The sequence below is a fragment of the Opisthocomus hoazin genome, chromosome 8 (assembly GCF_030867145.1).
Source record: "Opisthocomus hoazin isolate bOpiHoa1 chromosome 8, bOpiHoa1.hap1, whole genome shotgun sequence".
NCBI lineage: Eukaryota > Metazoa > Chordata > Aves > Opisthocomiformes > Opisthocomidae > Opisthocomus > Opisthocomus hoazin.
This window is the reverse complement of record NC_134421.1, coordinates 56746521-56772526: the sequence shown is the minus strand read 5'-3', so window position 1 is coordinate 56772526 and position 26006 is coordinate 56746521. Positions and strand designations below refer to the sequence as shown.

Genomic DNA, 26006 nt, shown 5'->3' with positions numbered 1-26006 from the left:
TCTTTCTGGGGTTGCTACCAAAGCATCAGTGGGGAGATGACAGCACTCCTTTCAGTTTGGTGGAGTTCAGCCTGTAGCCTCACGGTGGAAGCCATCATGTTGTACTGTCCTCTCGATTCGTGTATCTCTTGCCTGTCGCTCCTGATGCTGTGCTCTAAACCTCTTAGTGCTGCGGAAATACAGATAATCTACCAGCACCTAACCTACAGAGCGGATAAAATGATGGGAGACACCACACAAGGGCCTCCTGCAGAGGGGCTGGAGTTTGTCTGTTCTTCTGAATATTTGCACAAGGGCTTCAGACCTTCTCAAAACACATAACGATTGGAGTCGGAGAGGCTCAGCTATCAAAATTATCTGATTATCAAAGATTTGCAAGGCAATATGAGAAAAGAAACGGAAGAGGTTGCTGAAGGGTGGAACACAATATACAAATCTTGTAAAATGACATGAAGTCTGAACCCCTGTGTCTGTGTAGGTAGTGGAATTAGCAAGTATTTTCTGCTCTGGTTTGCTTTAAGCTTGAAATACACCTGCTATTCTATTATTTATTGTCGAGACTGAGCTTAAAAAACAGGCCAGAGACCAAAATGCGGAGTAATCTTATTGTTTAACAAAAAGAAAAAAAGAGAGAGAGAGATTCCCGATCTTCTTTGTATCGTGTCTCTCGTATACCTGTCTTGGAAAAGTGATCAGTGATAGTGACCCCGTTATAGCTCAAGAGTAAAATAAGGTCATGAACAAGGATACTGCCAGTGAGAAAAAAGCAAGGCTAGTTAGCCACATAAAAGCCTTAGGCATAGCTGATACTAAGTTCTCATGAAAAAATTTGTGAGTGTATATGTGTTTGTGTGACTAAGTATATGTGTGTGTATGCGTATATATATTTATACATAAATGATTACATGGAAGGTAGTAGGACACACTGTAATCTCTGAAAAGGGTAAAAATCTGAACTTAGTTCCTTGTCTCATAACCCCTTCTTAAAACTGTGAGATACTCTGGTCCATGATGGGGCCATCCGGCATATAAAAATACAGGGGTACCAGAAACTGATGGATAGAGGGTTATGTGGCAGCATATAACTTTATGTGAATATAAGTTTGGGGTTTTTTTCCTACCCATAGACATGGGAGAAGAGAACAGACAGGTTTTTTTTTTTTCTTGTTTGACCACTGGATTTTGCAGTAGACAGCCTTTCCTGCTGATTATTTCTTTGGGGAATGAAGGGTATGTCACGTTGTATTTAGGTAAAGGTAGCTAGTACCAAGGGCTTGTTTTTGACACACTGCGCCTTGAAAATAAAACCTTGAAGTTGTTTTCCTCCTCGCTTTAATATTTGTAACTAAACATTTTCTACATGATACAGCTGTGTACTTTTTATGAAGTCTCTCTAGCCCTTGACTACTTGTATTTTCTGGTGAAGGTATTCGGGGTAGCATAGATTAAAAAAAAAACAAACAACACCTAATCTGTCATAACTAGTTTTAATTTTCTTATAGAAATGCTTCAGGGTAACTAAATCTTTTTGTTCTCCCTTAATTAACAGAGGAGGAGCTCCGGAAGCTGAGAGAAGACACAAATGCTGAAACCTTGAGGCAGGAGCTAGAAAAGGAACGGCAGAGGAGATTAGAGCTAGAACAAAAAGTCACTGAAGTACTTAAAGCAAGGTAAGAGAAATATCTAAAGCAAGGTAAGATAAATATCTTCACTGTAAAGCTGAAAGCCACTTGAAATCTCTGACTGTGTCTGAGGAGTTCTGGTGAAAGCATCCATTTCCAGCCTAGGCTTTCTTAAAGTCAATTAGTAGCTCCCAGAGAGAGAAGCTGTCTGTTTTCCTGTAAAAGTACATCTTGTGCACCCACGTACATCTGCATTACTTCACCATGTGGAATGCCCTAGCTGCAGAGGTGTCCTGACACTTGTGTCGTTGGGCTATTCTTTGTTTCACCTTCTCTGATGCCCTCCCTCTGGGATCTCACCTACCTGGAGCTATTAGTGTGCCCTGTGTGCTATTGAATGCCAGGGCCTTCGCCATGCCATTGCATATGCTTTGCCTCTTCAAAACCTGTGTCATCTCCAGACTGCGCAGTCATTGTTACTCCTGGTCTAGCCGCAGCAAGGACATCCCAGTATCACGGCACAACCCTAAATATGTGGTAGTGACTGGAGTTTGAGCGTCTCTTGCCACTGCAATGACAAAACATGCTTCCCTATACCCGTAAGTCCTTTCAGCCTTGAGGACACCCACCTTGATGATGCAAAGCATCACATTTGATGTTGTCTCTCCTTAGTCTGCCTAGCTGCATGGACTTTAGGTCTTAAGACCGTAGCACCTGCTTGGTGGCCTTGTTGGTCTAGACCACTTGCATACGTCGCTCCCCGTGTTATCTTCCTCAACAGTAGCTAAGATTACTTGGCTGAGCAGTAGGATCTTTGGTTCAGCATCAACTACTGTCATCAGGAGATGGTGCAGGCTGAGTTGGTAATTGCGTGCGATAGCACTGCTGGTTACTTAGAGGTGACAAGCAAGAACAAACAGGCGAAACTTTTTGCTTGGATATGAGGTTTCCCAGTGCCATACAAGCTGCTCCCATCCTGCTGCTTCTTTCTGTATTCATCCTGAGTGTGAAAATGCCTTTCTGGTCAGGCCAGCAGTCCACATCCACTGGTAGTCTGTAGCAATGGATATAGGAGCCATTTATAGGAAACATGTGAGCCTAGTTGCTTTCTGTGGTCTGTTTACCTCCTACTCCTGTAGAATCATAGAATCCTTTAGGTTGGAAAAGACCTGTAGATCATTGAGTGCAACCGTAAATCTAACACTACCGAGTCCACCACTAAAACGTGTCCCTGAGCACCACAGCTACGCATCTTTTAAATACCTCCAGGGATGGTGACTCAACCACTGCCCTGGGCAGCCTGTTCCAGTGCCTGACCACTCTTTCAGTAAAGAGATTTTTCCTAACATCCAATCTAAACCTCCCCTGATGCAACTTGAGGCTGTTCTCTCTCGTATCACTTGTTACTTGGGAGAAGAGACCAACACCCACCTCTCTACAACCACCTTTCAGGTAGTTGTAGAGAGCAATAAGGACTCCCCTCAGGTTCTTCTTCTCCGGACTAAACAAGCCCAGTTTCCTCAGCTGCTCCTCATAAGCACCCACAAACACTGTATTTGCTGTGTTACTCCCCGTGCTGAGAGTGTTGGCTATCTTGGTAACAGCGGCACAAAGCAATGAGTACTGTTTTCTGCTGTTGGTAGATAAAACGGAGGCTTCAGGCGACTTTCTTGTCTGTGACTCGCTGCCTTGAAGAAGCTGCTTGAGATGCAAATTCCACATGTTTGTCTTTAGCGCTGGCACAGGGCTTTAGGCTTTCTCCCGAGAGCAGAGTGCCTGGGCTCTAGGTCACACACAGAAAACGGGGAGAGTGATCCCGTCATTGCTGGGAGTCCTGGAGAAGGATGAGGAGCCATCTTCCTCTGCAGGAAGGTACCCATCACCCTGCCCTGTTCCAGAGTAATGAGGATGGCCCAGGGTCTGAAGGGCCCACTGCAGCCTGTGAGTGCTTGCGGTTTACAGAGATACGAGGTATGCCATTGCTAAATTAAGGTAGGATGACTTGTCCGCCGCGATGCTGTATTCTCATTTAGGTATCCGGAGGATTACGCTCGCCTTATTAGCTGGGTATTGCCTTTGGGGATTACATTCAGCCAATTACCCCTTTACCCAAGTCTTCCTCTAACCAGTCGTGCTAATATTCCAACCTTTTTGCAGCAGGCAGGTGAATGTAAGATGACAACAAAATAAGACTTCGAAAAATTTCCAGTTTCTAAACAGAAGGAGGAAAATCAGCTTGCTGTGGTTTTTCCTTAACTTGTGCTCCGTTGTGTGAAATTCTTCTTCGCTGTTTTTTATCTTTTTGCACTTCACTGTAGACATTTTAAAATACTTTTATTAGGATACAGACAAAGTGTTGGCTGACACAATCAAATATGTAATGGGCCACATTTACACCTGGGGGAAACGTGATTTTGTTAAGCAAAGTAACCACGGAAGGCTGCCTCTGCTTACGTCAACAAAACCAAATTTGCCCTGCTTCTCAGGTAATTTTTCATACAAGCTTTAAATAGATACGCATATGTTTGCATATACTCTTCTTTTTGCTTATTCTATAAGCAAAGTTCTGTGAACTACTAATGAAAAACAAACCATGCTGTAGTGTAAGAAGGAAGAAATTGTTTTAATAGTTGCAGTATTCAAAAGTATTTGTGAAGTAGATCAATACATGTAGCTATATAAATATGTGCTGCAAAGTGTTCAGCAAGGAGAAAACAGTGAGCTAACAATGCAGATTTTTTTTTTTGACTTTTTTGTTTAGTGGAGAACATGGGTTTCTTTCATTGACTGGTTTGGAGGGAGGAGTGAAGAGGATGCTTAGTGGTTTAATTTGTCATGGTGTTCGTTGTCTATATAGCTGAGTATTCAGCAGCATGGTGGCCTCAGCTGAAGTTGTGCGTAGACGCACTTTGGGACTGCACAGCGTTTGGTACAACAGCTGAAGCTTATGACATTTTGCTGGATGGAACAATGCATAAATAATTTGGAATAGTCTGTGTGAGCAAGGCTTTAGTGTAACTTGTGGGCTTATTGCTGCCTTATTTTACAAATTGTGAGCTAGCTCCATCACTGAGGAAAAAAAAAAAAACCAACAAAAAAAACCCAAACCAAAAAAAGCAGCTTTGCAACAACACCTACCAACAAGCTGTGGCTTATGCAAACCTTTTTATTAGTATCATTGTGAGCTATTTTTAAGAGGAGAAAATAGACAATGTTTCTCCATAAGGCACTATTCCTTCTGTACCCCTTACCTTGGTTAACTCTTCCGGGCCTCTTGTTACATGACATCATTTTCCACACGTGACGTTTTGGGTATGGCTGACTTTGTGGTTGAGAAGGTGCCTCGGCATGCGATTGCTCTGGAGGCCGGAAGCGTCCCCTTCTGAAGGATCCCATCAGGCTGGGACACCACGCAGGTAGCAAGAACCTGAGACCTGGGTCAAAAGTTCCTTGCTCAGCTGCCGTGCCGTGCTGGGATTGCTGACATGCGTGGTGGCTGACATACCCAGCTGGCTGAACTTCACGCGCGTCTGTTTTTAAATTAGTAGATTTGGTGACAGGCTGCTGCTGGTAAAGGAGCTCCTGTCAAGACTGTATTTATTTTTTTTTTTCCTGCCCATGAACTTTTAGGTCTTGTGCAACTTTGGGCTGATGATTATTTCTTCATCAACCTTTCGTTTCTGAAGCTACCAATTTAGGATGCTAGCCATGTAAAATGTGGGAGTATCTAGTGAGGAGGACAAAGCCTTCTGAAATGTTTGGTGTATTTTAATGGGAAGGAGATGCAAAACATAAGAAAATGTTCTAACTCAGTTTTGTGCAGCTCCTCAGGCTAAGAAGCCATGCATAATTCGAATGATTAGTCTTTAAACTAGGCTGTGAAAAGATCTCTTTTATGCTTATTTTTGCATTTCTGAGGTTGTAAGGTGCTTTTGATGGAAGTGCGTACACATTCATGTTGTTTTGAGCAGTAAGAAAGATGTGACAGCCTTGACTGCCTTCCACAACAGCTGTCCAAAGAATGATGATGGGTTGCTTTTGAGCTCGGTACTCAGAATCAGCCTGTAGGAAAGTTGCTTTTAACACGTCGGAGAAAATCCCAGCAGCGACTGGCCCTGTTGTGTGCAGCAAGTCCGGTCTTCACGCAGTTGTTGGGGAGAGCGTTGGTTCACACACACGTCAGCTTGCAGCTGTGTTCAAGGCCAAGTACGCACAAACCAAAGATGTTTGGTTAAAGTAAATGGCCTTCAGTGTCAAGGCTCCTGTAACTTTTGTGTCGTACTTGCAGCTACAGAAATAATCCTTTGGCACTATTCTGTGGGGCAGCATCAAGTGGATGCTGCATCGGTGTGTGCTGGTCACTTTTGAATGCTACATGTCTGCTGGTCATGAGCAGCTCTAGCAGTTGTGCTCCCTGTCTGCAGTATATATTTAAAATATAAAAGTAAAAATTGGCACCTTTGTGTTTGTCTTCTCCATTGGCTGTAGTTGCTCTTACCTGTTTTAAATGGGTGCAACCCCTAGCTGGATAAGCATGACCTAGCCTCGGGTGGTGGATCTTTTGGCATTACCAATCACACCCCTTTTTCTGTGTGAAAAGCGTGGTCCTAGAGGAGTTCATGCAGCTTGTTTTCTTTGGTGCAGGCTGCAGTTAGGAAACCTGCATAGAAATGCAGCCTTTTGCGTTGTTCTGGGGACGACTTAAGTTTTCCAGCCTTGTAACTGATGTCTGGCATGAAGTGTGGTTCAGAAGCTGTAAGGAAAGAGAATTGCTCCACTCTGTCAGTGGTCTTGGTGTGCTGGCTAGTTCAACATGACCTGATTTTGGGATTGAGCTTCCCGGTGGGTGTGCAAGCCTAAACAAGGAGTCCTGAGCTTCCTGGCCCAAATGTGTCTGAAGTGGCTAATTATAACCTGATTCGCAGGTGCAGTAATGCGCTGTCATTAACCTGATGATTCGTAAAGGTCAGGTTCTTCACAGGGAAGGAGTAAGAGGCAGATGGCAAGTAAGCCATTGCCAAGAAAACGAAAAGAAAAAGCGCCAAGAAAATGAAACGAAAAAGCACCAAGAAGGGTCAAAGCCAAACCGTCACGTGCTCCTGATGGAGCCCAGTGACACTGCTATCCAGAACGGCTTCTTGAGGAGATTTTTTTTGTTTGTTTTTTTTTTTTTTTTGGCAAGACGCGTGGGGAGTGATGACGCTGTGCTCCTTGTGAAAATATATCCCAGCGTGTCAAAGGAAGACCCAGCCCGACGGCTGAGGACTGCTGGGATCCCACCTCGGCTCTGTTGCTGGAGCCGTTCAGGTGTGACACCTCCCCAGTGCCATGGCACGGCTGGAGTGGGTTGAGCAACCGGCTCCTGCCTGTGGGAACCTGCTTGGGAATGACTACACCCTTCCTTCCAGAATGTGTCTTCAGCTTCAGTGAAACATGGTGGCAGTGACCGACGGTGGATGCAAATGCCCGCCTCTGTGGTGGAACAGTCTGATGTGCTGATAGAGGAAAACAGGGCACTGCTGTATAATAGTTTGTGCAAGTATGACCACGTTAATTGCTCTCTGTCTTTAGAGAGACAGAGCTGGAAGTGGAGGAGATGCAAGGGTGTGTAGGGGAAAGAGTAAGGAGAGGAGGAGGTTTTGGGTGGGGAACCTGTGGTTTGTATACAAAATGAGGAAAACCAACACAGAAACCAAAGTTAAAGGTTAGCTAGAACAAAGAAACTGGTGGAATTTCAGGTGGCTTTTGAAACGAAGACTTGCTGCAAATACAGAAGGCACGTGGAAAAGTCCTGAAGAGGAAAATAAGTGGCTTTGAAAGTAGAAACCATTGAATTCAGCTGCTGCATGCTGATGGATGTCCAGTTATAATTTTAAATCCGTAAATTATTTCTGAATGTTCCTGTTAGTAATGAACGGGGATGTGCAAAGCTCATTAACTATGGGGAGTGCTTAGGAAGGCAGGGAGGTAATTAGTTCTGCAGTTTCTCTGTCGTAGTCATTCAGGCTGCACGAATTTGCAATGGCCTTTTCTGTGTGCAGACGGTACAGTGAGATCTTTCCCTAATGTACTTTCTGGAGGAACAGCAAGAGCGAGAACTGTATATCCATCTATACTGCTGCAGTCTGCCCAGTACAGTGGGATCCCTCCTCCCGCTCTCCATTTGCTGACCAGTGTCCCGCTTGGTTCCCTTCCTGCAGAGCGAAAGGTGAAGGGAACATTTGCAAGCACCTCTATTGTCTGATAAAGGAGTGATGATGGAATCGCACGCCCGAGCCGTTTTTGTTTCAAGCAGCAATCTTTTCAGTCCTTTTACAACTCCCTGTCAAGTAAAGCTTGCTACAGCTGCTGTTATGTTGTCAAAGCTGCTGCTTCATTAGAGGAGTCATTCTGTAGGATATCAACATGGATGGCTGAAGACTTTTGGACTAAAGCCTGACGTGTTCTCAAGGCAGGTTGGCAGTTGGAAGCCGTGCAGAGTGCAAATGGAATTTGGAGCCTTGCAGATGTGCAGAATGGCAAAGGCATTTGTGTTTTCCAAAATCTGTTCAGTGCTAATGGATGGAAATATTATTCTTGACTCATTTTGGAAGATGAGACCAGTGATGCGTGCTACTTGCCACAAATTATTAGAACACTTTTGTCTTGGTTTTTTAGACCTTTATTTAAATTTTTCAAGTTTTTAAAAAGGTATTTTTAAAAAGGGTAGGTATCTGTGCATTTCAAGAGCTTACAACACAACATTTTAAATAATTCTTGACACCTGTTCCTCACGTTGTGAAGATGAGTGGTGTTCGATGCGAGCAACAATGCAGAATTGAAGGTTCATGCATTAAACTGTGGGTTTGTTCTGGTATTGTGCTTATCAACTTGCGATACGGAATCCCTTTTCATTTATTACTGTGGGAATAGTTGGGCCTCTGAAGAGTTTTCCTGGCAGGCATTGCAATGAATATACAACACAAAGGCAGAAGGAATGCAACAAATTTGATACTAAATGGTTTAGTAGTTCTAAGATGAAATTGAGCTGTCGGTGTCAGGAAATGGCTAAACCACGCCTCTCCTTCCAGTGGATGGTGTTTCCATGGATCTGAAGGGCGATGTGCAATGAATATTTTGAAGCTTGTGAAAGGGCATAAGTTTATTTTTTTTCCTTGTCATCTTGTGTTATCTCAGCTGTAGAAACCGTGGAGGTTCCAGCACTCCCTTTACCTAAAAGGGAAATAATTCTTCATCTGTCGCATTTCACATTGTTTCCGTTTTCTTTGTAGGACGGAAGAGGTGGCTGCAGCTCAGCAACCTGCAAAGCCGCAGACGCAGGCCAACGGAACAGGTAATCTTGGTCAGATCTCTACTAGCAGTTTGATTCAGTTGGATTTCCCCCCCCCCCTTTCGTTTGATCTTTGGAAGATCAAACCTTGCTGAAAAACTTGCAGGGTCCTTAAGCAGGCTTCTGAGGAAGCCGAATAAGAAAGACCATTTGAGCAGCTTCTTACCTGTCTGTACATGATTCTGCATTTACTTTTAGTAGTTGACTTTGCACACCTGTGCAAGGAATTTGTTTTGTGTTGTAAAGCCTTTAGGAATGTCATGAAACCTGTTGCCTGACTTCATGACTCTTGCATGACTTGCTGATCCTGGACTTACCGAAAAACAGGTGTAATACATTGAAAAGAATTTCTGTTTTGTTCTCGACTGCAGAAGCTCTTTTATGCCATTAACCATATTACTTCTTCCTTTTTAAAAAGAAAAGATATTCTGGGGAAAAATAAACTTAAGAGTTACTCATTGTTTTGGACACCTTCACCGTTGTCCACATTTCTCAAGCTGCTGCTTATTATGAGCTCAATAATACAGTGATTTCTCAAAGAACTAAGGCAACAGGCAGATTCTCAATCTTTCAGTACACCTGAGCTTTCTTCCCCACACCTCTTGATTGAGATAACCACTTAGCCTTGTAAATCTGCACATTAAATTTGAAGTTGCTCCTCTTGTACTCCCATAATGTCAGTGCTTTCTGTTGTGTGAAGTACAACGTGCCATTTTTTTCTGTCTTGTACACTCAGAATTTCTTTCTCAGTACTATCTGAAGTGTTAGCATGTGGGAAGCTGGTTTGTATTTTTTTATTTTCAGTTGTAAGTGTTGTCTCAGCTGTAAGCGGCCACTAAATTCCTTGGTTTTCTAGGTATCACTGCCATTAATGAAGAGTTTGATTCTGTTTTCTGAGCACTGGTTGCTTTTTTCTGACATGCTTAAAAGCATCGTGTTGGCGGTTGTAGTTGGAGGGTTACTGTTTCATACCTCTGTTTAATCATATCTTAATTTTATGGAGTTCTGTGCTAAGTTTGGCCCTGCAGTAGTTGTGACCAGTGTCCTCTTTGTGACATTTCTATATTGACCTACCTTTCCAAAGAATAGTCATTCTGTTCCTTCTAGACAGTTATTCTCTGAGTTACAGGTGAAGCAAAAGGTGATTATTTTGCTCTCACCTGTGCTGCCTTAAGGCTTTTACCCTAATATTATTTCCATATACCTATAGATTTATGTTGTGTTTTTCCACTGAAACTGACATACAGAAAGTGTGCATCACTTCATTACTTTGCCATATAAGACTTTGCAGGCAGTACGATGACTACATATTCCATATATAGGAAGTGGCACATACAGCATAATTTCTGTAGCCTGTCTTTAGAAACAAGAAAGTGTATGTTACGTGTGTTTATGTATACACACGCACGCGCGTGCGCAATCTTTACAGCCTATAAATGGTTGGACAGCAGTAGTAAAAATGCCTCTTGCAGAATCTTGCTCAAGTTTCCACCTCACTGTCCTGTCAGATTCGTGTGGCTGCAAGGTGGTTGTCCTGCTCTGTGTTCAGGAGTGCTTTGCTTTACACTTGCTTTTCTCAAGGTGAGCCTGCAGCAGAATAGGAACACTGAGATTTACGTCAGTCTGCTGTTTACAGGAACCTCTTAACCAGAAGATGTTTTTACAGTGCTTGCTAAAAATTCTCGTTTGTTAGGATGTTGAAGTAATCTCTGTACTTGTGGTAATAAGATGCTTCCATGTGCTGTACTTGAAGCAAAGCAGGAGTCACCTTTCGCCTTATTTTACCAGCTTAGTGCAGTCAGGGTTTCTGTGCGATGGCAGAAGGAAATCACGGAGTGAGTTTCCCTGAGGAGTGTTGGTGAAGGATGGGAAAGCTGTGCCAAGTCTGCTTCCCAATGGAGCACGGTGTGCGGGAACAGGGACAGCCTTTGTATGACGATGTCTTCTGTGTTATCCTGATACTTAGCGCTTCTTTTTTATAGATAAATGTAGTCACACAGTCTGCTCGAGACTCCAGAAGTGGTTTTGTGACAAATTTGGGGAGTATGTTGAGGACTTCAGATTTCAGCCAGAAGAGAATACAGTGGAAACAGAAGAGCCACTTAGTGCTAGAAGGTAAGTCTCTAACGTGATTGTCAGAAATTTTTGGCTTCTTTACAAGTTGCTTTGCTTTTCTCTCTTTTTTTTTCTTTGCTTTGCTTTTCTCTCTTTTTGTTTTCTTTTTACAATCTTTTAGATGGTTTGAGCAAATATTTGCCTAGCAAGTCATAAAACTGAAAGCACAGAACCATCTCAAAAGGTTTGTGAATGCTTTGGGCAAAACATGAAATCTGAAGTTTATCTGCTGTCTAATGTAGCCTAAGAGTTATATTATGTACGAGATATTACGAGATATGCCTCTCAGACTGTGGACAAAGTCTTAGTTAGGCGGGAGAGCTTTTACATTTCAATTTTTGGTCTGATGCAAGGTAGGCTGTATTAGTTACTAAAAACTCCTTTCGTAACAGGCAAGAATGAAACTTTATGCACAAACATCTGATTTATAACAGTGAGCAGTATTTCAGGGATCAAATGTACACAACTGTGTGCTACTTGCCTATTTAACGAATTGGTTTTATTCATTATTTTTCAGATTGACTGAAAATGTGAGAAGATTAAGTAAGTACATAGCAGTATTTTATTTTCTGGAAGTAAAAATTGTTCTTAGTAACCCTGTCGGGAGGATTGCTGCATTTTAAAATACAGTGTTTTGAAATACTTCTGCCAGTTCTTAAGCAGAAGTGCTTCTGAAATCCTGAATTAATGTTTGGAGTGCAAAGTGACTTAGAGGAGCAGTGGTAGAAGCTTGCCTTTAATCTTGAATTACGTAGGATAGCTCTGAACTAAAAATGTAATGTTAATTAAAATGTAATGAGCAAGAACAGGGTATTTGTGTAACGGCAAAAGTAACAGTGTTCATTTGCTTATGCCTGAGCTGCTTGTAGCTCGCTTGCTAGTCTGTTAGCTTGTGCTTTCAAACAAGGAGGGGCTGGATGATGCACTACACAGAGTGGGTCTTGCATTTCTTTCTCTTGGATAGCTGATAAATTGTTTTGGAAGGTGGAGGATGCAAGATGGTGGGTTGAACAAAGTTAAGCCCTCCAAAAGTTGTATGCAGCCATGAATTGCTAGCCTGAAAAAAACATGGCTGATTTGTGCTCCAAGTTGGTTAATTATTGTAGGGGAGAAGGTGAAGTTGAAATGAGGGTCTGTAATCTCCATGTAAGGTCAGCTTTGTTCTCCACATTCTAATACTGGTGTCCATTTCAGTTTCATTTGGGAGAATACTTGTGACCTCTTCTTCATGGTGCACGTGCATTGCCTTCAGAATAGCTTTAAAAAAAGCAGTATTAAGCTTAAGCTTTGAGTGGTTCTTTATTTCCACTCGCTGAGCCACAAAATCTAGATCCCTGTTGCCCAGGGGTGCCTGATGACCGACGAGACCTCTCAAGACCCTTGGCTGATCTCCAAGCCCCTGTTGTTGCCAGCGGTTTGCAGGTGTTGACCTTCTCTGCAGGTTCGATGTCGGATGGTGGAGCAGTGCTGTAGTCCATGACCTCCTCCAGTGCCCCAGGCGTGCCCTGCCGCTTATTTCATCTGCTGCTTTGGTTGTGCCACTGATGCTCAAGGAAATCCAGTCCTAACTGTTTAATTACTTCCCATAGGGACTGTGTCAAGGATAGCTGAATTTCAAGGCAAACAAACTAGGACAGCAAGTCGTAGGCTTTCTCGAGGAAAGCCTTTGGAATTTGTCAGCTCTCCTGCAGACCAGGGTGGGTGCTTCTGGGGCCCTCCTGTGCAGGAGTTGTCATCACTCTCCTCAGCAGGGAAGGCGAAACCCGCGTGTTCCAACAGAGAAAGCAAAGGTCCTCTTCTGCTCTGTGTGTCCCCTGGCTAGTTTGCCGAAGTGGTGAAAGAGCTTAGAGGAGAAGGAAGGGTGAAGGACGAGTCTTTTTTTGGGAGCTGAAGAAGAGCTGCTCTTGCTGGCTGTGGGCATCTGCGCATGGGAGTGACGCCTGTCCTGGCGCAGGTTGGTCTCCCGTGCAGTGACTGCGAGAGCAAAGGTCTGCAGAGGTGGGACACAAGCTTCTTCAGGCAGCAAGGCCCTGGGCCTCTTGGCTTAGGAAGAGTAAGCGGTGAAGTGCTAGCAGTGCATCGACTGCTGCAGAAATGTCACCAAGAGAGATCTAGCCTGGTTCTAAGCTAGCTTGCTCAGGTCATGGCGAATCGTTCCTCAGTGGCTTGGAGTCCAGTCAAGCTACTTTGCCTTGTTTTACAGTGGGATGAAGGGACCTGTGCGGAGGTCTTTGGCGTGGAATGAACAGGGCTCAGAACAGACTGCTTATCGGCTTCCAGGGTACCGCTGTAGAGGATGTTGAACATTTTTGCCTATACCTCAGAGTTCAGACATAAGCTTTGTCTTAAATAACACTTTTGGTTTTGGAAATGCATTACTTAGCTAGTTGTTCAGTTATATTAATGGGTTTAATTTTTCTTACTTTGGGTAAGCCTTTTTATCTTTACATGTCTTGAATATTCCTATTAATTTTCTAATTTGGTTGTTTGTCATTTACAAGTGATTTAACGACTGCCAGCTAATTCTAACAATGATGTTTTTTCTCCGCTTCTGTTTAGAGAGAGGTGCCAAACCTGTTACTAATTTTGTGACGAATCTTTCTGCCTTATCAGGCTGGTATTCTATCTACACTTCTGCTATTGCCTTTATTGTAAGTTACCCCATTCCTCCAGGAGTAGTAAGAACTTTTAAAATGTATTATTTACTGAAATTCATTGAAACTGCTATATCTGAGTAGGAGTTATGCTGCAGTTTAAGTCAAATCAAATAATGTAATTTCATCTAACACAAAAAACCAGTAGTTGTCACTTTCAGTTATATTTCAAAGCCACTTAAACTGTGTATTTTGGGTTTATTGTAGGATAGTTTTGTAACTGTTAAAATAGCTTAGAATGATCTGGGCATTGTTCCCTCGTTTCTTGTTTCCTGTCTCCCAGTCCTGTAACTTGATGGTTACTTCAGCCTCTGGAAAATCTCTTGTTGTCTAGGGCTGCAATGCTGATAGTGGCTCTGTTTGATAAGAAGCTATCATTCACCGTGAACGCTCTTTGCCAGTCGTTAGGATCGTACTTACTGAGGAGAGACAAAATGCCTTGATTTAATGTGCAGACGTCTGGTCTGTGTGCTAAGTTCAAGCATTCGCGTGCCATGTGAGGAGGTTTGTGTGCCACAAAGTGACATAACTATTTAGTGGATTCTTGATTTGTTTTCCTTCTAACTGTTAATTGAATGGTCTAAATTCTTTTGGACACAGTATGTATGAAATGTTTTGCTGTCGAAGGGAATTAATACCGATAGTTGTAGCTGAATGAACGTGTTTGGTGAAAATATCACACACTGTTTCATTAAAAGACCCATCCCTGTCAGTTATAGAGCCTTATTTGATGCTGCTTTGCATGGCACAGCTGAAGAAATACTGAGGAGGAGACTTCCCCCTCCCAGTGCCCTGTATCCGTTCCTTCTCCTAATCTACCAATTTTTCTCTCATCTCTCTTGACAAATCCATTCTTCAGATAGAAGCTGAAAGAAGGAACTTCAGCTGTTGCTCAGAAAGCTCTGGGACCTCGGAGCTGGAGCAGTGCTTCGTTTTGGGGCTGGGAGTAAAAAGCCTCATGTCTGTCATCAGGGAGGCTCTAGTCTCTGTATTTTGAGAAGTTGGGAAGGGGACAGAATACCTTTTGAAGCACTTTTTTGCTGTATTTGGTAAGAACGATCTGTTTTCCTGCAATCTGTTGAAGCCTGGTAAAAATTTGGCATTTAATTGACCTGAAATAACACAGCAGGAGTTTATCCTATTGCCCTGTAAGGGCTAGTTGTTATAACTCTGCTACTATACCATTGCTTCAGCTGATCTAGGTGAGGGCAGACCGTATCACAGTTATGTAGCTGATTCACAGACTTCAAGGTTTGCTTTTTTTTTTTCTGTACCTTCATGTATTTGCAGTGTTGGGAATATTCATTTTCTCGAGCAGCTGAGAACTATTGAAGTGTAATCTCTGGAGATTTAGTTCAATCTTACAGTTTCCACTTTACGTTCATGAATGCAGTGCTATTGTCTGTCATGGGGTGGCTAAAAAATTTATTAACTTCTGTGATCTGAGTTGTGTGATTCTGAACCCAACAGAACAATGGGAAACGGCATTTCATACAGCTCACTGTACCACAGTTTGTAATCCACATCTCTCTGTTTTTCTTCTTTTTTTTCTTCTTGATCTGCAGATTTACATGAATGCTGTATGGCATGGCTGGGCCATTCCGATGTTCTTCTTTTTAGCAATTTTGAGGTTGTCCCTAAATTACCTCATAGCCAGGTATTTACTTAAATAGTAGATTATTCTCTTGTAATGCTTTGCTTGGAAGCTGTTTTATTATTCTTGCACTGAGTTGTAAACTGTTACCTTTTCTAATGTTGTGAGTTACGTTTAACAAAGTGAAATTCAGACTCTGGTATCCTTAATTTCATTGCTCAGTTTCTACGATTTTTGGCTAGTCTAAGGAATTATCTTTGTTTCCTGTGACTTAGGTCATCATAAATGATGCTGCATCTTCTCAGACAAATTCCACAACACTTCAAAGGTCTAAAAAAAAAAGTGTTCTGCAGTATTCAGAGTAGTTGGAGAACATCGCTTTAAATGCGTGAGGGATCGCTTAAACAATCTGGACGCCCACAAATCCATGGGCCCCGATGGAATGCACCCACGAGTGCTGTGGGGGGAGCTGGCGGATGTCATTGCTGAGCCACTCTCCATCATCTTTGAGAGGTCCTGGAGGACAGGAGAGGTGCCTGAGGACTGGAGAAAGGCCAGTGTCACTCCAGTCTTCAAAAAGGGCAAGAAGCCTCGAGGACCCAGGGAACTACAGGCCGGTCAGCCTCACCTCCATCCCAGGAAAAATGATGGAGCAGCTCATCCTGGAGGTCATCATCAAGCGAGTGGAGGAAAAGAAGGTTATCAGGAGTAGTCAGCATGGATTCACCAAGGGGAAACCATGCCTGACCAATCTGATAGCTTTCTACGATGGCATGACTGGCTGGGTAGATGAGGGGAGAGCCGTGGATGTTGTCTGTCTCAACTTCAGCAAGGCTTTTGACACTGTCTCCCATAACATCGTCCTAGGGAAGCTCAGGAAGTGTGGGCTGGATGAGTGGTCAGTGAGGTGGATTGAGTAGTGGGTGAATGGCAGAACTCAGAGGGTTGTCGTCAGCGGTGCTGAGTCTAGTTGGAGGCCGGTAACTAGTGGTGTCCCCCAGGGGTCAGTACTGGGCCCAGCCTTGTTCAACTTCTTCATCAACGACCTGGATGAAGAGTTAGATTGTACCCTCAGCAAGTTTGCTGACGACACCAAACTGGGAGGAGTGGTAGATACACCAGAAGGCTGTGCTGCCATTCAGCGAGACCTGAACAGGCTGCAGAGTTGGGTGCAGAGGAACCTGATGAGGTTCAACAAGGGCAAGTGCAGGGTCCTGCACCTGGGGAGGAACAGCCCCATGCATCAGTACAGGCTTGGGGTGGATCTGCTGGAGAGCAGCTCTGCGGAGAGGGACCTGGGTGTCCTGGTGACGACAGGTTGACCATGAGGCAGCAGTGTGCCCTGGCTACCAAGAAAGCGAATGGGATCCTGGGATGCATTAGGAGGAGTGTGGGCAGCAGGTCGAGGGAGGTTGTCCTCCCCCCCTACTCTGCTCTAGTGAGGCCCCATGTGGAGTACCGTGTCCAGTTCTGGGCTCCCCAGTTCAAGAAAGATGAGGAGGTACTGGAGAGAGTCCAGCGGAGGACTACGAGGACGGTGAGCGGACGGGAGCATCTCTCCTATGAGGAGAGACTGAGGGAGCTGGGCTTGTTCAGCCTGAAGAAGAGAAGGCTGAGAGGGGACCTAATAAATGTTTATAAATATCTTAAGGGTGGGTGTCAGGAGGATGGGGCCAGACTCTTTTCAGTGGTGCCCAGTGACAGGACAAGGTGCAACGGGCACAAACTGAAGCAGAGAAAGTTCCGTCTGAACATGAGGAGGAACTTCTTCCCTCTGAGGGTGACGGATCCCTGGAACAGGCTGCCCGGGGAGGTTGTGGAGTCTCCTTCTCTGGAGATATTCAAGACCCATCTGGACAAGGTCCTGTGCAGCCTGCTGTAGGTGACCCTGCTTCGGCAGGGGGTTGGACTAGATGACCCGCAGAGGTCCCTTCCAACCCCCACCATGCCGTGATTCTGTGATTCTGTAATATTGAACCCTGCTGCTTTTCCCTGGAGAGAATGTTCATCTAGGCCTAAAATTGCAGTTTTGCCTTTTTCAGTGGCCCTTGGCATACTTTATCCAAAGTATCTTCCATTTGTGTGTTCGGTCTCTGTTAAAAATTGAGACTTTCTTTAAAAAAAACATTTTATGTATTGAGAGGATGTTTTAAAAATGCTGTTTTAGGCCGATGGTGTTTTCCCCCTTGAAATGCTTAAAATGGTGAGGAGGATCGTAATGTGCATATTTGAAAATAATTTTCTGATTTCTTAAGTAATACTTGCTGTCTGGCACTCTAATTGAAAATTACCAGTGGCAAATAGGCTCCAGTATAAGTTGATATAATTTTATTCACATTTTTTCACATTATTGGTGCAAAAACCAAGAAAAAATGTCTGTGCACACAGTTCCCTTTTGTTGTAAAACCTGCAAGCACTGATTTTGCGTAGTATCTACGTAGCGCATAGAATTTTTTTCTTTAATGTATATACCCTTAAAGGTGTCTGTGGTTGGCAACTTGTGCTTATGTTGTTTTGTGGGTTCTCTGTTGATTTGGGGATTTTTTAAAATATTTTTTTTAACCCACAAGTGCTTGTTGCAATAAACTACTTTTTAAGCTCTTACAAATAATCCATGTTGGCAGGTGGAGAAGAAGTACTTGCTCTCTTTAACTATTTCCTTAACTTCTAGGGGTTGGAGAATACAGTGGAGCATTGTGCCTGAAGTTTCTGAACCCATGGTAGGTCTTTGGTTGGTTTGAGCTGTATGTCTGTGTTACAGGTTGCGCTTTCACAGCCTTCCTCTGTGTTTGTGTGGGTGGCTGTAAGAGAAGGGAAGAGGGAGGTGCAAAGAAAGACACCACGGCTTTTTTCTTTCTCTTTGAATTTGGAAATCTTCACTAAGAGCACTAGGTTTGGGTGTTTCACCGTAAAATACTCCGAACTTGAATGTCATTTCTGGAATAAATGTTAATACGCCAACTTGGGGCAAGTTAGAGCCTGTTGGATCTTCAAGAAGCCTTACATTCTGTTTTCTCTGTAATATTTTTGAAAGAAATATTTGTCTATCCTGCTTTAAGCAGGAAGTATTGGAAGTATTAATGTAAGATGGAGTTCTTTGAATTTCAAACCTGTTAGTAAGACTTAGCGAGGCCTTGCTTCCAGGATAGTTTTAGCTGAGCTGAAAACTAATGGGTTGTCTCTTTCTTGTCTAAGGAACCCCCAAAAGAGGACCTGACGTTGTCTGAAAAGTTTCAGCTTGCTCTAGAGATGGCTCAGAAGGCGCAGGTACTGTGCTGCGCTTGGACCTCTTCAGCTGCCTCCTTAGAACAAGGAGGTTCATAGTGCAAGTGGTCAGAGTACTTTGTTCTGCAGCATGTGAAAACAAACACTTAAACAAGCGATGCTTTCCTTGCATAGGGATCTTTACGAGCAGTAGAGATGTCGGTGAGATGCCTAACTGGTCGAGGTTCTCCTGTCACTGCTCTGAGCAAGGTCTGAAGGGGAACAGAAGCAGCTTCTGGCGGTTTTTCCCCTAATATATGCAAACAAGCTTCTGAAAATGTAGATTAGGTGGTGAATCTTATCAGTGTACTGGAGTATTGGATCCGTATCCCAAATCTGCTAGTCGCAAAACTGCTGCAAGTGACCCTTTTCCTTCAGCTGTCTGTGTAGCTGTGTTAAGGCAACAGTTTGCACAACATCTCTGAAATAATCTTCTTTAAACACCACCGCCCCCCACAGCCCTGAAATCTGCTGCTTGAGTTGGAGAGAGTGAGGGGAGGCTTTCTTCCAGGTCCACCAGTTTGGTGAGCTACCCTAGCAGCTGAGTGACTCCACCACCCGGTTGAAGTGCGGCCCTGTGCCGTGTCTAACAGTGTGGCACTGCTGAAAGTAGCGTACCTTTCTCTTGCCAACTGTGTGCCCTCATCTTCTTCCTTCTGCTGGTGGTGGTGCCTATGTTTATATGAACACCCTTGGGAATTTATTGGGAAGATGAAGCTTACAAGTGCTGTGACAGCAAGAATCGGTTGGAGAAGATGTCTGACCCTCTTACTGCTGAGCGGGGGTCTGTTTGCATCAAGAGTTGTTGGAATTACGAGGAAACTAGTAACTCAAAGGGTATATCATGAACACCTGGTGGTGGTGTGTTTCTGAAGAAGCTGAGTCCAACACGTGATGAACTCGGTAACCACTTCCTGAGATGTCGGTGCTCAAAATGTGTGAAGAAAATTGCCGTTTTTTTAGCCACTGACAGAAGCTCTTAACTCTTAGATTGACAGCTTAATTTAAAATATTTGCGGTGATCTAAACACTTTCCAGTCATGACGGTAGGGTCAAATAGCTTCTTCACTTCTAAGAATTAATTGTGAGTTACAGAACAAGGTGTTAAATGAGGTGGAAGTTATCAAGTATTGCTATTCTGTTCTGTATTTACTCAGTTGTGAAGTACATAAATGGCTGAAATTTAGTTACAAAAAAAAATCACTTCCAGGAATTGCTTATTACCAGCAGAGTAAGGTAACTCTGATGGTTTCTATTATGTGGACAACAAAAGCAAAATAATGCAGGACTTGGTTTTAATTCTCTTGCTTCTTGTGCAGAATCTCTTTGGCAATATGGCAGACATACTGGAAAAAATTAAGAAGTGAGTGAGTCTTTTTTTCCTCTTAGAACAAGACTCGACCAATGTCTGGAATGCTAGTAATAAAATGTTGTTTCTTTTTTTTTGTTTTGTTTTCAGCTTGTTCATGTGGGTCCAGCCAGAATTAACACAGAAGCTCTACATTACTCTGTGGGCAGCCTTTATTGCATCCTGCTTCTTGCCCTACAGGATTATTGGACTTGGAATGGGTAAATGCAATAAGTAATTGATCTGTTACAGTCTAGACTTAATGCATGATCTTTCGAGGGAGAATTGTAGAGTTTAAGAAAGAAAACACGGCATTAAATCATGCAGTGTTTTAAAGTATTTTCATTGTGCTTGGCATCGTTTGTCTTGTGCATTTTGAAAACCATTTCTGGGTACCTAATAAAATAGCAAAAAGCCTGGGTAATGCATTTGCTCCTTGAAGAAGGGAAGTTTATGATGAGCTGTTAGCAGAGGTCTTCAGACTGGCAGCTATAAGGCTTCCAAGAAGTCCTGTTTTTGGGGTTTTTTTAGCTCATATGGCCTTGCAGATTAAACATGTGGGACCACATAGAAGGCACAAAGATGACAGGGTTGGAAGGAAAGGAAGGGGCTAATGGGACTACTTGTAAAACGTGGAGGACAGGCTGGACAAGATGAACAGATTACTGTGGGTGAAGTTGCAGATGCTTGAAACTTTCAACTGAGAATTGGGAAACAAGGGTTTTCGCTACAGCATGAGACTGTCTTTTGTCTAAGACATGAATCGTCATCCTGTGAACTAAGAATTGTCATTTCTTTTAATTAAAGAAATGATAGGATCAACTGAGTATTACTTTTAGTGGCACTGCACTTCAAATTGTGTTAGCTCGAACATAAACGTAGGTTTGCTTGACATGGCAGTTGAATTAGATGTTTAAGGAATCATTTTTTTGACTCTGGCTCTTAGAGGTCTGAATAGCAGTCAGTAAAGTTTTGAGAGAATGTTTCAAACCCTGGCAGAATGCAAGGAAATACCTTGTAGAAGATCGGAGGACATAGTGGACTGGAAGATAGAGTTTAATGTAGTACATGAGAGCCCTCTGTTGCCATTAAAATTCTTGCAAGCAGCTGCAGAGTTTAATGTTCTGGTGTGTTTTCTGTTTTGGAAGTAATCAAGTTTTCAGAGTGCTTCTGGTGATAAGGAGTGTATGTTTGAAAGATTTTAATGTTGTGTTGCGTAATAAGAAGCTGTGTAAGTGGTGTAGAAGAACTGGGGATGGGGAGGAAGGAATCTGGGCAGGCGAGGAAAAGAAAAATAATTTCCTGCCTGTAGAAGAAGAATCAAAGTATTAAAACCAAGAGAATGGTTTAGCAGTATGATTGAAGATACTTACAGAATTTGGTTTCATTCATGAGCTTGTTAAAATATGATCAAAACAGTGATGTGCTTAATCCCCCTTCAACATGCCTACCAAAGTGATCTTTTTTTCAGGACTCTGTGCTGGAATCAAGTTTTTCCTTACTGATTTTATCTTCAAACGATGCCCCAGACTAAGGGCTAAGTATGACACTCCGTATATCATCTGGACAAGTCTCCTGACAGATCTTCAGCTCAAAGAAAGATCTAATGCTACAGTGTCAAGACGGGTAAGGCTAATAAATCTTTTCGTCCTTCTGTTCCCAACATCTGAAAATCAGATCCCTTTCTCCTTATGGCTTAAATTTTGCCAAATAGAGCAGGGTTTTAGTACTACTGTGCCTGACTTGATGACCTTGGCTTGTCTCCCTGGAAAGGATGCGCAGGACTGCATTATCTGCTTTCAGATCTCTTTGAAAACATGAACTTGGTCTCAATGATTTTAGACAAACATTCTTACCCCTTGAGAGATTTCTGGGAACCTCATAATATAAAGAATACATTTTCGTACAAAAAGGTAAAAACCAAATAGGTTTTTCTTTTTTTTTTTTCCATAGAAAAGGCAGAGCCTAGAAGCATGTAGTGCCAGCATATGTGCATTTGCTTTGGTTTCTTCCCATTGAGCAGCATACAAGACACCATAAACCTAGACATGACACAGTATTCAGTGCCTATACCACCATTCTGAGCCTGTGACCTTAGGAGCAGTCCTGACAACAGTGTCTGGTGGATAAAGGTTGCTTGTCAGAAGCTGATGACAGCTCAAGTGGAAAGGAATGCCTCCAGGTATTCCTACCTCCAGGTTGTTGATGACGTTTGTAAAGAGTCAGGACTCTTCAGCAGTACAAATCCAGTCACTTCCGGTTAGATTTAAGGTTTATAATAATTGGATGCAATGCTTTCCGTTTAGTAATTGACCATAGGTTTTCTCAAGCCTGGGTGCTTATGGAGAAGTTAGCTGCTTCTTGCAAGGGTAGAGGAAACATCTGCCTGTGTTAGGAAGGACTGGAAGTAAGGGCAGAACTTTCTCACATCTTGAGCCGCCAGATGGGATGTGGTACTGCAGTTTAAACACCTTTTTTTAAATCAGGTAGGTAGGAAGCAGTGTAGCAGAGAGCAGGAATAATCCTCATTCCAGCACACAAAGCCTTAGACCTCTTGCACCGACCTTTTGTATGTTTGGGGCCATGGAGTTTGACCTGGTTATGACATATGCAGCCGAATAACTTGTCCAGGAATGACTTCCAAATATTTGTGTGATCCTTGCTTGCACACAGGTTGTTGGAGAAGCGATTATTTCCCTTGGTTCCAGGGGCTCGACCATTGGTAAGGGCCCAGCAGAGGGGCAGTAACTGACCCAAGAGTACAGTTAGTCAGCAACCATTTGCTTTCCATGTCAACTTTCTTTATTCTTTTCCCCCGAGGCATCGCTGTATTACAGTTACCCTAAAAGCTGGATGGTGAATACCCTCTGTCATGCCTGTGTCGTCAGTCTGGTTTTTATTGCAGTGTGCATGTTTTCATTTGCTGTGGATTTCTGCAGTTAGTGCTGAATCCTGCAAAGTGTCAACTGCTGCCAACTTAAGCGCAAAAAAAAGCAGCGGAGGCTGGCTGGCCTCCGGCAGCATCGGGCCTTGACGGAAGAAGGGCTTAGTCCTGAGCTTGCACGCTGACAGTTTGCCGGGTGTTTAACTGCATGTGTACGGTAGGACTAGGCACGGGGCTGTTAATGCTTCGATGACAGAAGCCAGCCTTTGGAATTGTGTGGTGCCCCGCCACGATGAGAAAGCAAACACGAGGAATCTTTCCAGGAGAACCTGCGTGTGCCGTCCTTCCAGAAGCAGGGCTTGTTTACTGGGGCCATCTGCAGTGGTTCAGGAGCTCTGTTTAAAAATAGATTTCACTCGAGTACTTTGGTTTTGAGAACTCCATGCTACCTTTGCCCCCCCCCCCCCCCCCCCCCCCCCCCTTAAGGATGCTGACAGCCATTCTGGTTTTATTTCACTTGTCAACACTCTCAAAATTCATTGCATCTTCAAAGCAAAGGAAAGATCAACGGCTCTAACGCAGCCTGAGTAAATTGAACTGGTGTGCTCTAACCACTGATAACTCTTCTTTTTTTAGTTGCATTCATTGTGTGTAGTCTCCTGGTTTGTGAGCAAGATCTTGCAGTGTCACTCAGTTCATGTTTTCTTCTATGTATTATACTGTTAAATAGACTTCACTTTTTTCTTTTGTCACTGTCACATTTGTGTTTGTTTCTTTTCCTGCCAGCTGTCAGGGCATGAAAAGGTATGGATCGTAGCGTGGAAAACTTCCTTTCAGTTTTAGCGTTTGTATTCATAATGGGCTTATGCAGTTTTGTGTGGCTTTTTCTTTGTTTGCTCTGTTTTTCTTTCTAAACTTACTTTGTGCAATAATATTGTGCTTGGTCTGTCTGTTGAAGACGAGCCAAGTACTGATAATATACTAACTGTTAGTAGTCCCACTAGTGTAGTAATTGGAGCTGTGTGCCGTGACTTAGCTGTATCTGATCGGATATACCCTTTGCTGTAGAAAAATGGTGTTTTAAGATAGGTGCATTTAGCACCATGTGCTTTCACCCCTGCAAAGGGTGTCCATCAAGGAAGGGGCAGCACTTTGAAAGGTGATCTTCTGATAGTGTAAATGTAACAAATGTAACATGTAGGGGATGTTATCACTTCAGGTGGTCAGAAACAAGTCTTGGTTCTTTGTGAATATTGGGATGGTTGCAAGACAAGAGACTCCTGAATAATCCCTTTAGGCCCTGGGCCTTGGGAGAACAGGTATGCAAACTACAGAGATAAGGAGGCTGCAGGATAATCTGAAGATCCCTGCCGAGAGACGCCAAACAAACATGTGCGATGGACATTACCATATATTAATGAATTCTCGGAAAAGCCATTACTATGATAAACATTTCTTGGAAATGTAATGAATATGTATGTTAACATAGCATAAATACCTAGTAACTGTGTCTCTTCGGTGCACACGTTTGGAGGAGAGATCCCCCGTGTGCCCGGCACCGCAATAAAGAATACCTGCTTAATAGTCTGCCGACTATTGAGTCTTCAATTCTGGCTTTTCACGGCATCATTTCAGATAGCACGGCAGAGTTTTGTGCTATAGCAGTAGCGTAGTGCAGTAGTCCAAAGTTAACTTTATTGAAGTAGTTGATGAAAATTGTTGCATTACAGAGTTTGTTTGTTTTTTTTAGGAAGAGTAGTTAGCCAAGTTATTTTTAGGAGCGCAGCTTAAATGTTGCTGCTCAAATTTGGGAGTTTGGTGTTTATTTTTCTGCAGCTCCAAGCAGCAGCATCCAGGAGTTACGTGGGCTCAAGCGCCCCAACCGGAATAAGCAAAGATGAAGACACGAGTCGTTTTCATACCACCAAGAGGGGAAATTTCCATGAAGTTTTCAACCTGTCGGAAAACGAGCGTCCTTTGGCAGGTATTACGCAACGGGAAGGCTACATGAGTAGAGTATTTTCTGAAGAGCCAAGGATAGTTTAAAGTTGAATTCCCTTTGTGTGCAACATAGTGGTATGAGCTTTTGATTGAAAAGACTTGCTTTAAATTAGGAAGAATGGAGATGATCTCTTTCATTGCCCATCCTTACAGTTCTTTGAAAGAATGCACAGCCTGGTGTGGCTTTTGTGGTAATGCAAATGGAGCAGTCAAGTTAAAGGGAATGATTGTGTGGGTGGCTTTTGTTTTGGTTTGTTGGGGTGTTTTGGGTTTTTTTAAACCGGTGTTAAAACAGGTGTTGCAATGTCTAAAACCGCCTTATTTAGGCTTTTATTTGTAAACACTTCTAGCTTTAGGTATCTAAACTTTAATTTTCAGTGTTTTCTGTGGTTTTATAAGGAAACTGTTGGGGGTAATGCCTGTCTTTCTCTCTTTCTTAAAGTAAGATTTCTTGTGTGACTCTTTTAGTGTGTGAAAACGGCTGGCGCTGCTGCTTGATTACCAGAGGTAGGAAGATGCCTACCGACTACATCAGGAATGGAGTTCTTTATGTCACAGAAAAGTGAGTTGCTGCACTCCACGCAATTCTTAGGAGGGAAATGCAACAGATACTGAAAAATTTGAATCTAAAAGTAATCCTTTAGCGGTATTTTGAAACAAAAAATGCCTTTTCATGGTGCTTTAAAACCTCAGGGAAGCACCATAGGGGAGGGAGAGCTGAATCTAGGGTGTGGTAACACTTAACAAATGTGATTTTGCCTTGGAAAGGCTTGCATAGAAATGGAGAGTAGCTCTGTGTAGTCAGTTGTTAGAAGCTGTAGTTCTTGATGTGTATAACATACTGTCTCTCTCTATATATAAAAAAGAAACCTAAGAGCAAAGTATATTTTGAGACTTGTGGTCAGTGGTTATTTGGCAAATACTCTTAGTTCATTTTGTTAAGGCAAATTGAATGTGTAGCTTCCTTGAAGCAATGTGCAGCAAAAAGAAATTCAAGCCTTGGTTTCAAAACTAGTGCTTGATTTTTATGGGGTTTTTTTTAATCCTTACTTATCCCTCAGCCTCCCAGGGCTGAATCACTGTCGTCACTACTGTTTGGGTCTCGCACTGAAATTCGTTTGGAATGTAATGAATGGAATTAAAGCTCATCTGTACGCCATGTCACCTAGTGATGGAGACCACTCTCCAGTGATT

General features: G+C 43.0%; 1 protein-coding gene across 1 annotated transcript in view; it reads left to right on the top strand.

Annotated features, from left to right (window-relative positions):
- LOC142362179 (GRAM domain-containing protein 4-like) overlaps window positions 1-26006 on the top strand; it is a 42157-nt gene that overhangs the window by 12799 nt on the left and 3352 nt on the right. The window contains exons 2-14 of the mRNA XM_075428316.1: window positions 1550-1670; window positions 8894-8955; window positions 10935-11067; window positions 11585-11610; window positions 13627-13718; window positions 15287-15378; window positions 17987-18035; window positions 18511-18582; window positions 19899-19942; window positions 20039-20148; window positions 21399-21553; window positions 24648-24795; window positions 25281-25374. Of these exons, the coding sequence (XP_075284431.1) occupies window positions 1550-1670; window positions 8894-8955; window positions 10935-11067; window positions 11585-11610; window positions 13627-13718; window positions 15287-15378; window positions 17987-18035; window positions 18511-18582; window positions 19899-19942; window positions 20039-20148; window positions 21399-21553; window positions 24648-24795; window positions 25281-25374 (1198 nt within the window). The remainder of the gene's footprint in view (window positions 1-1549; window positions 1671-8893; window positions 8956-10934; window positions 11068-11584; window positions 11611-13626; window positions 13719-15286; window positions 15379-17986; window positions 18036-18510; window positions 18583-19898; window positions 19943-20038; window positions 20149-21398; window positions 21554-24647; window positions 24796-25280; window positions 25375-26006) is intronic.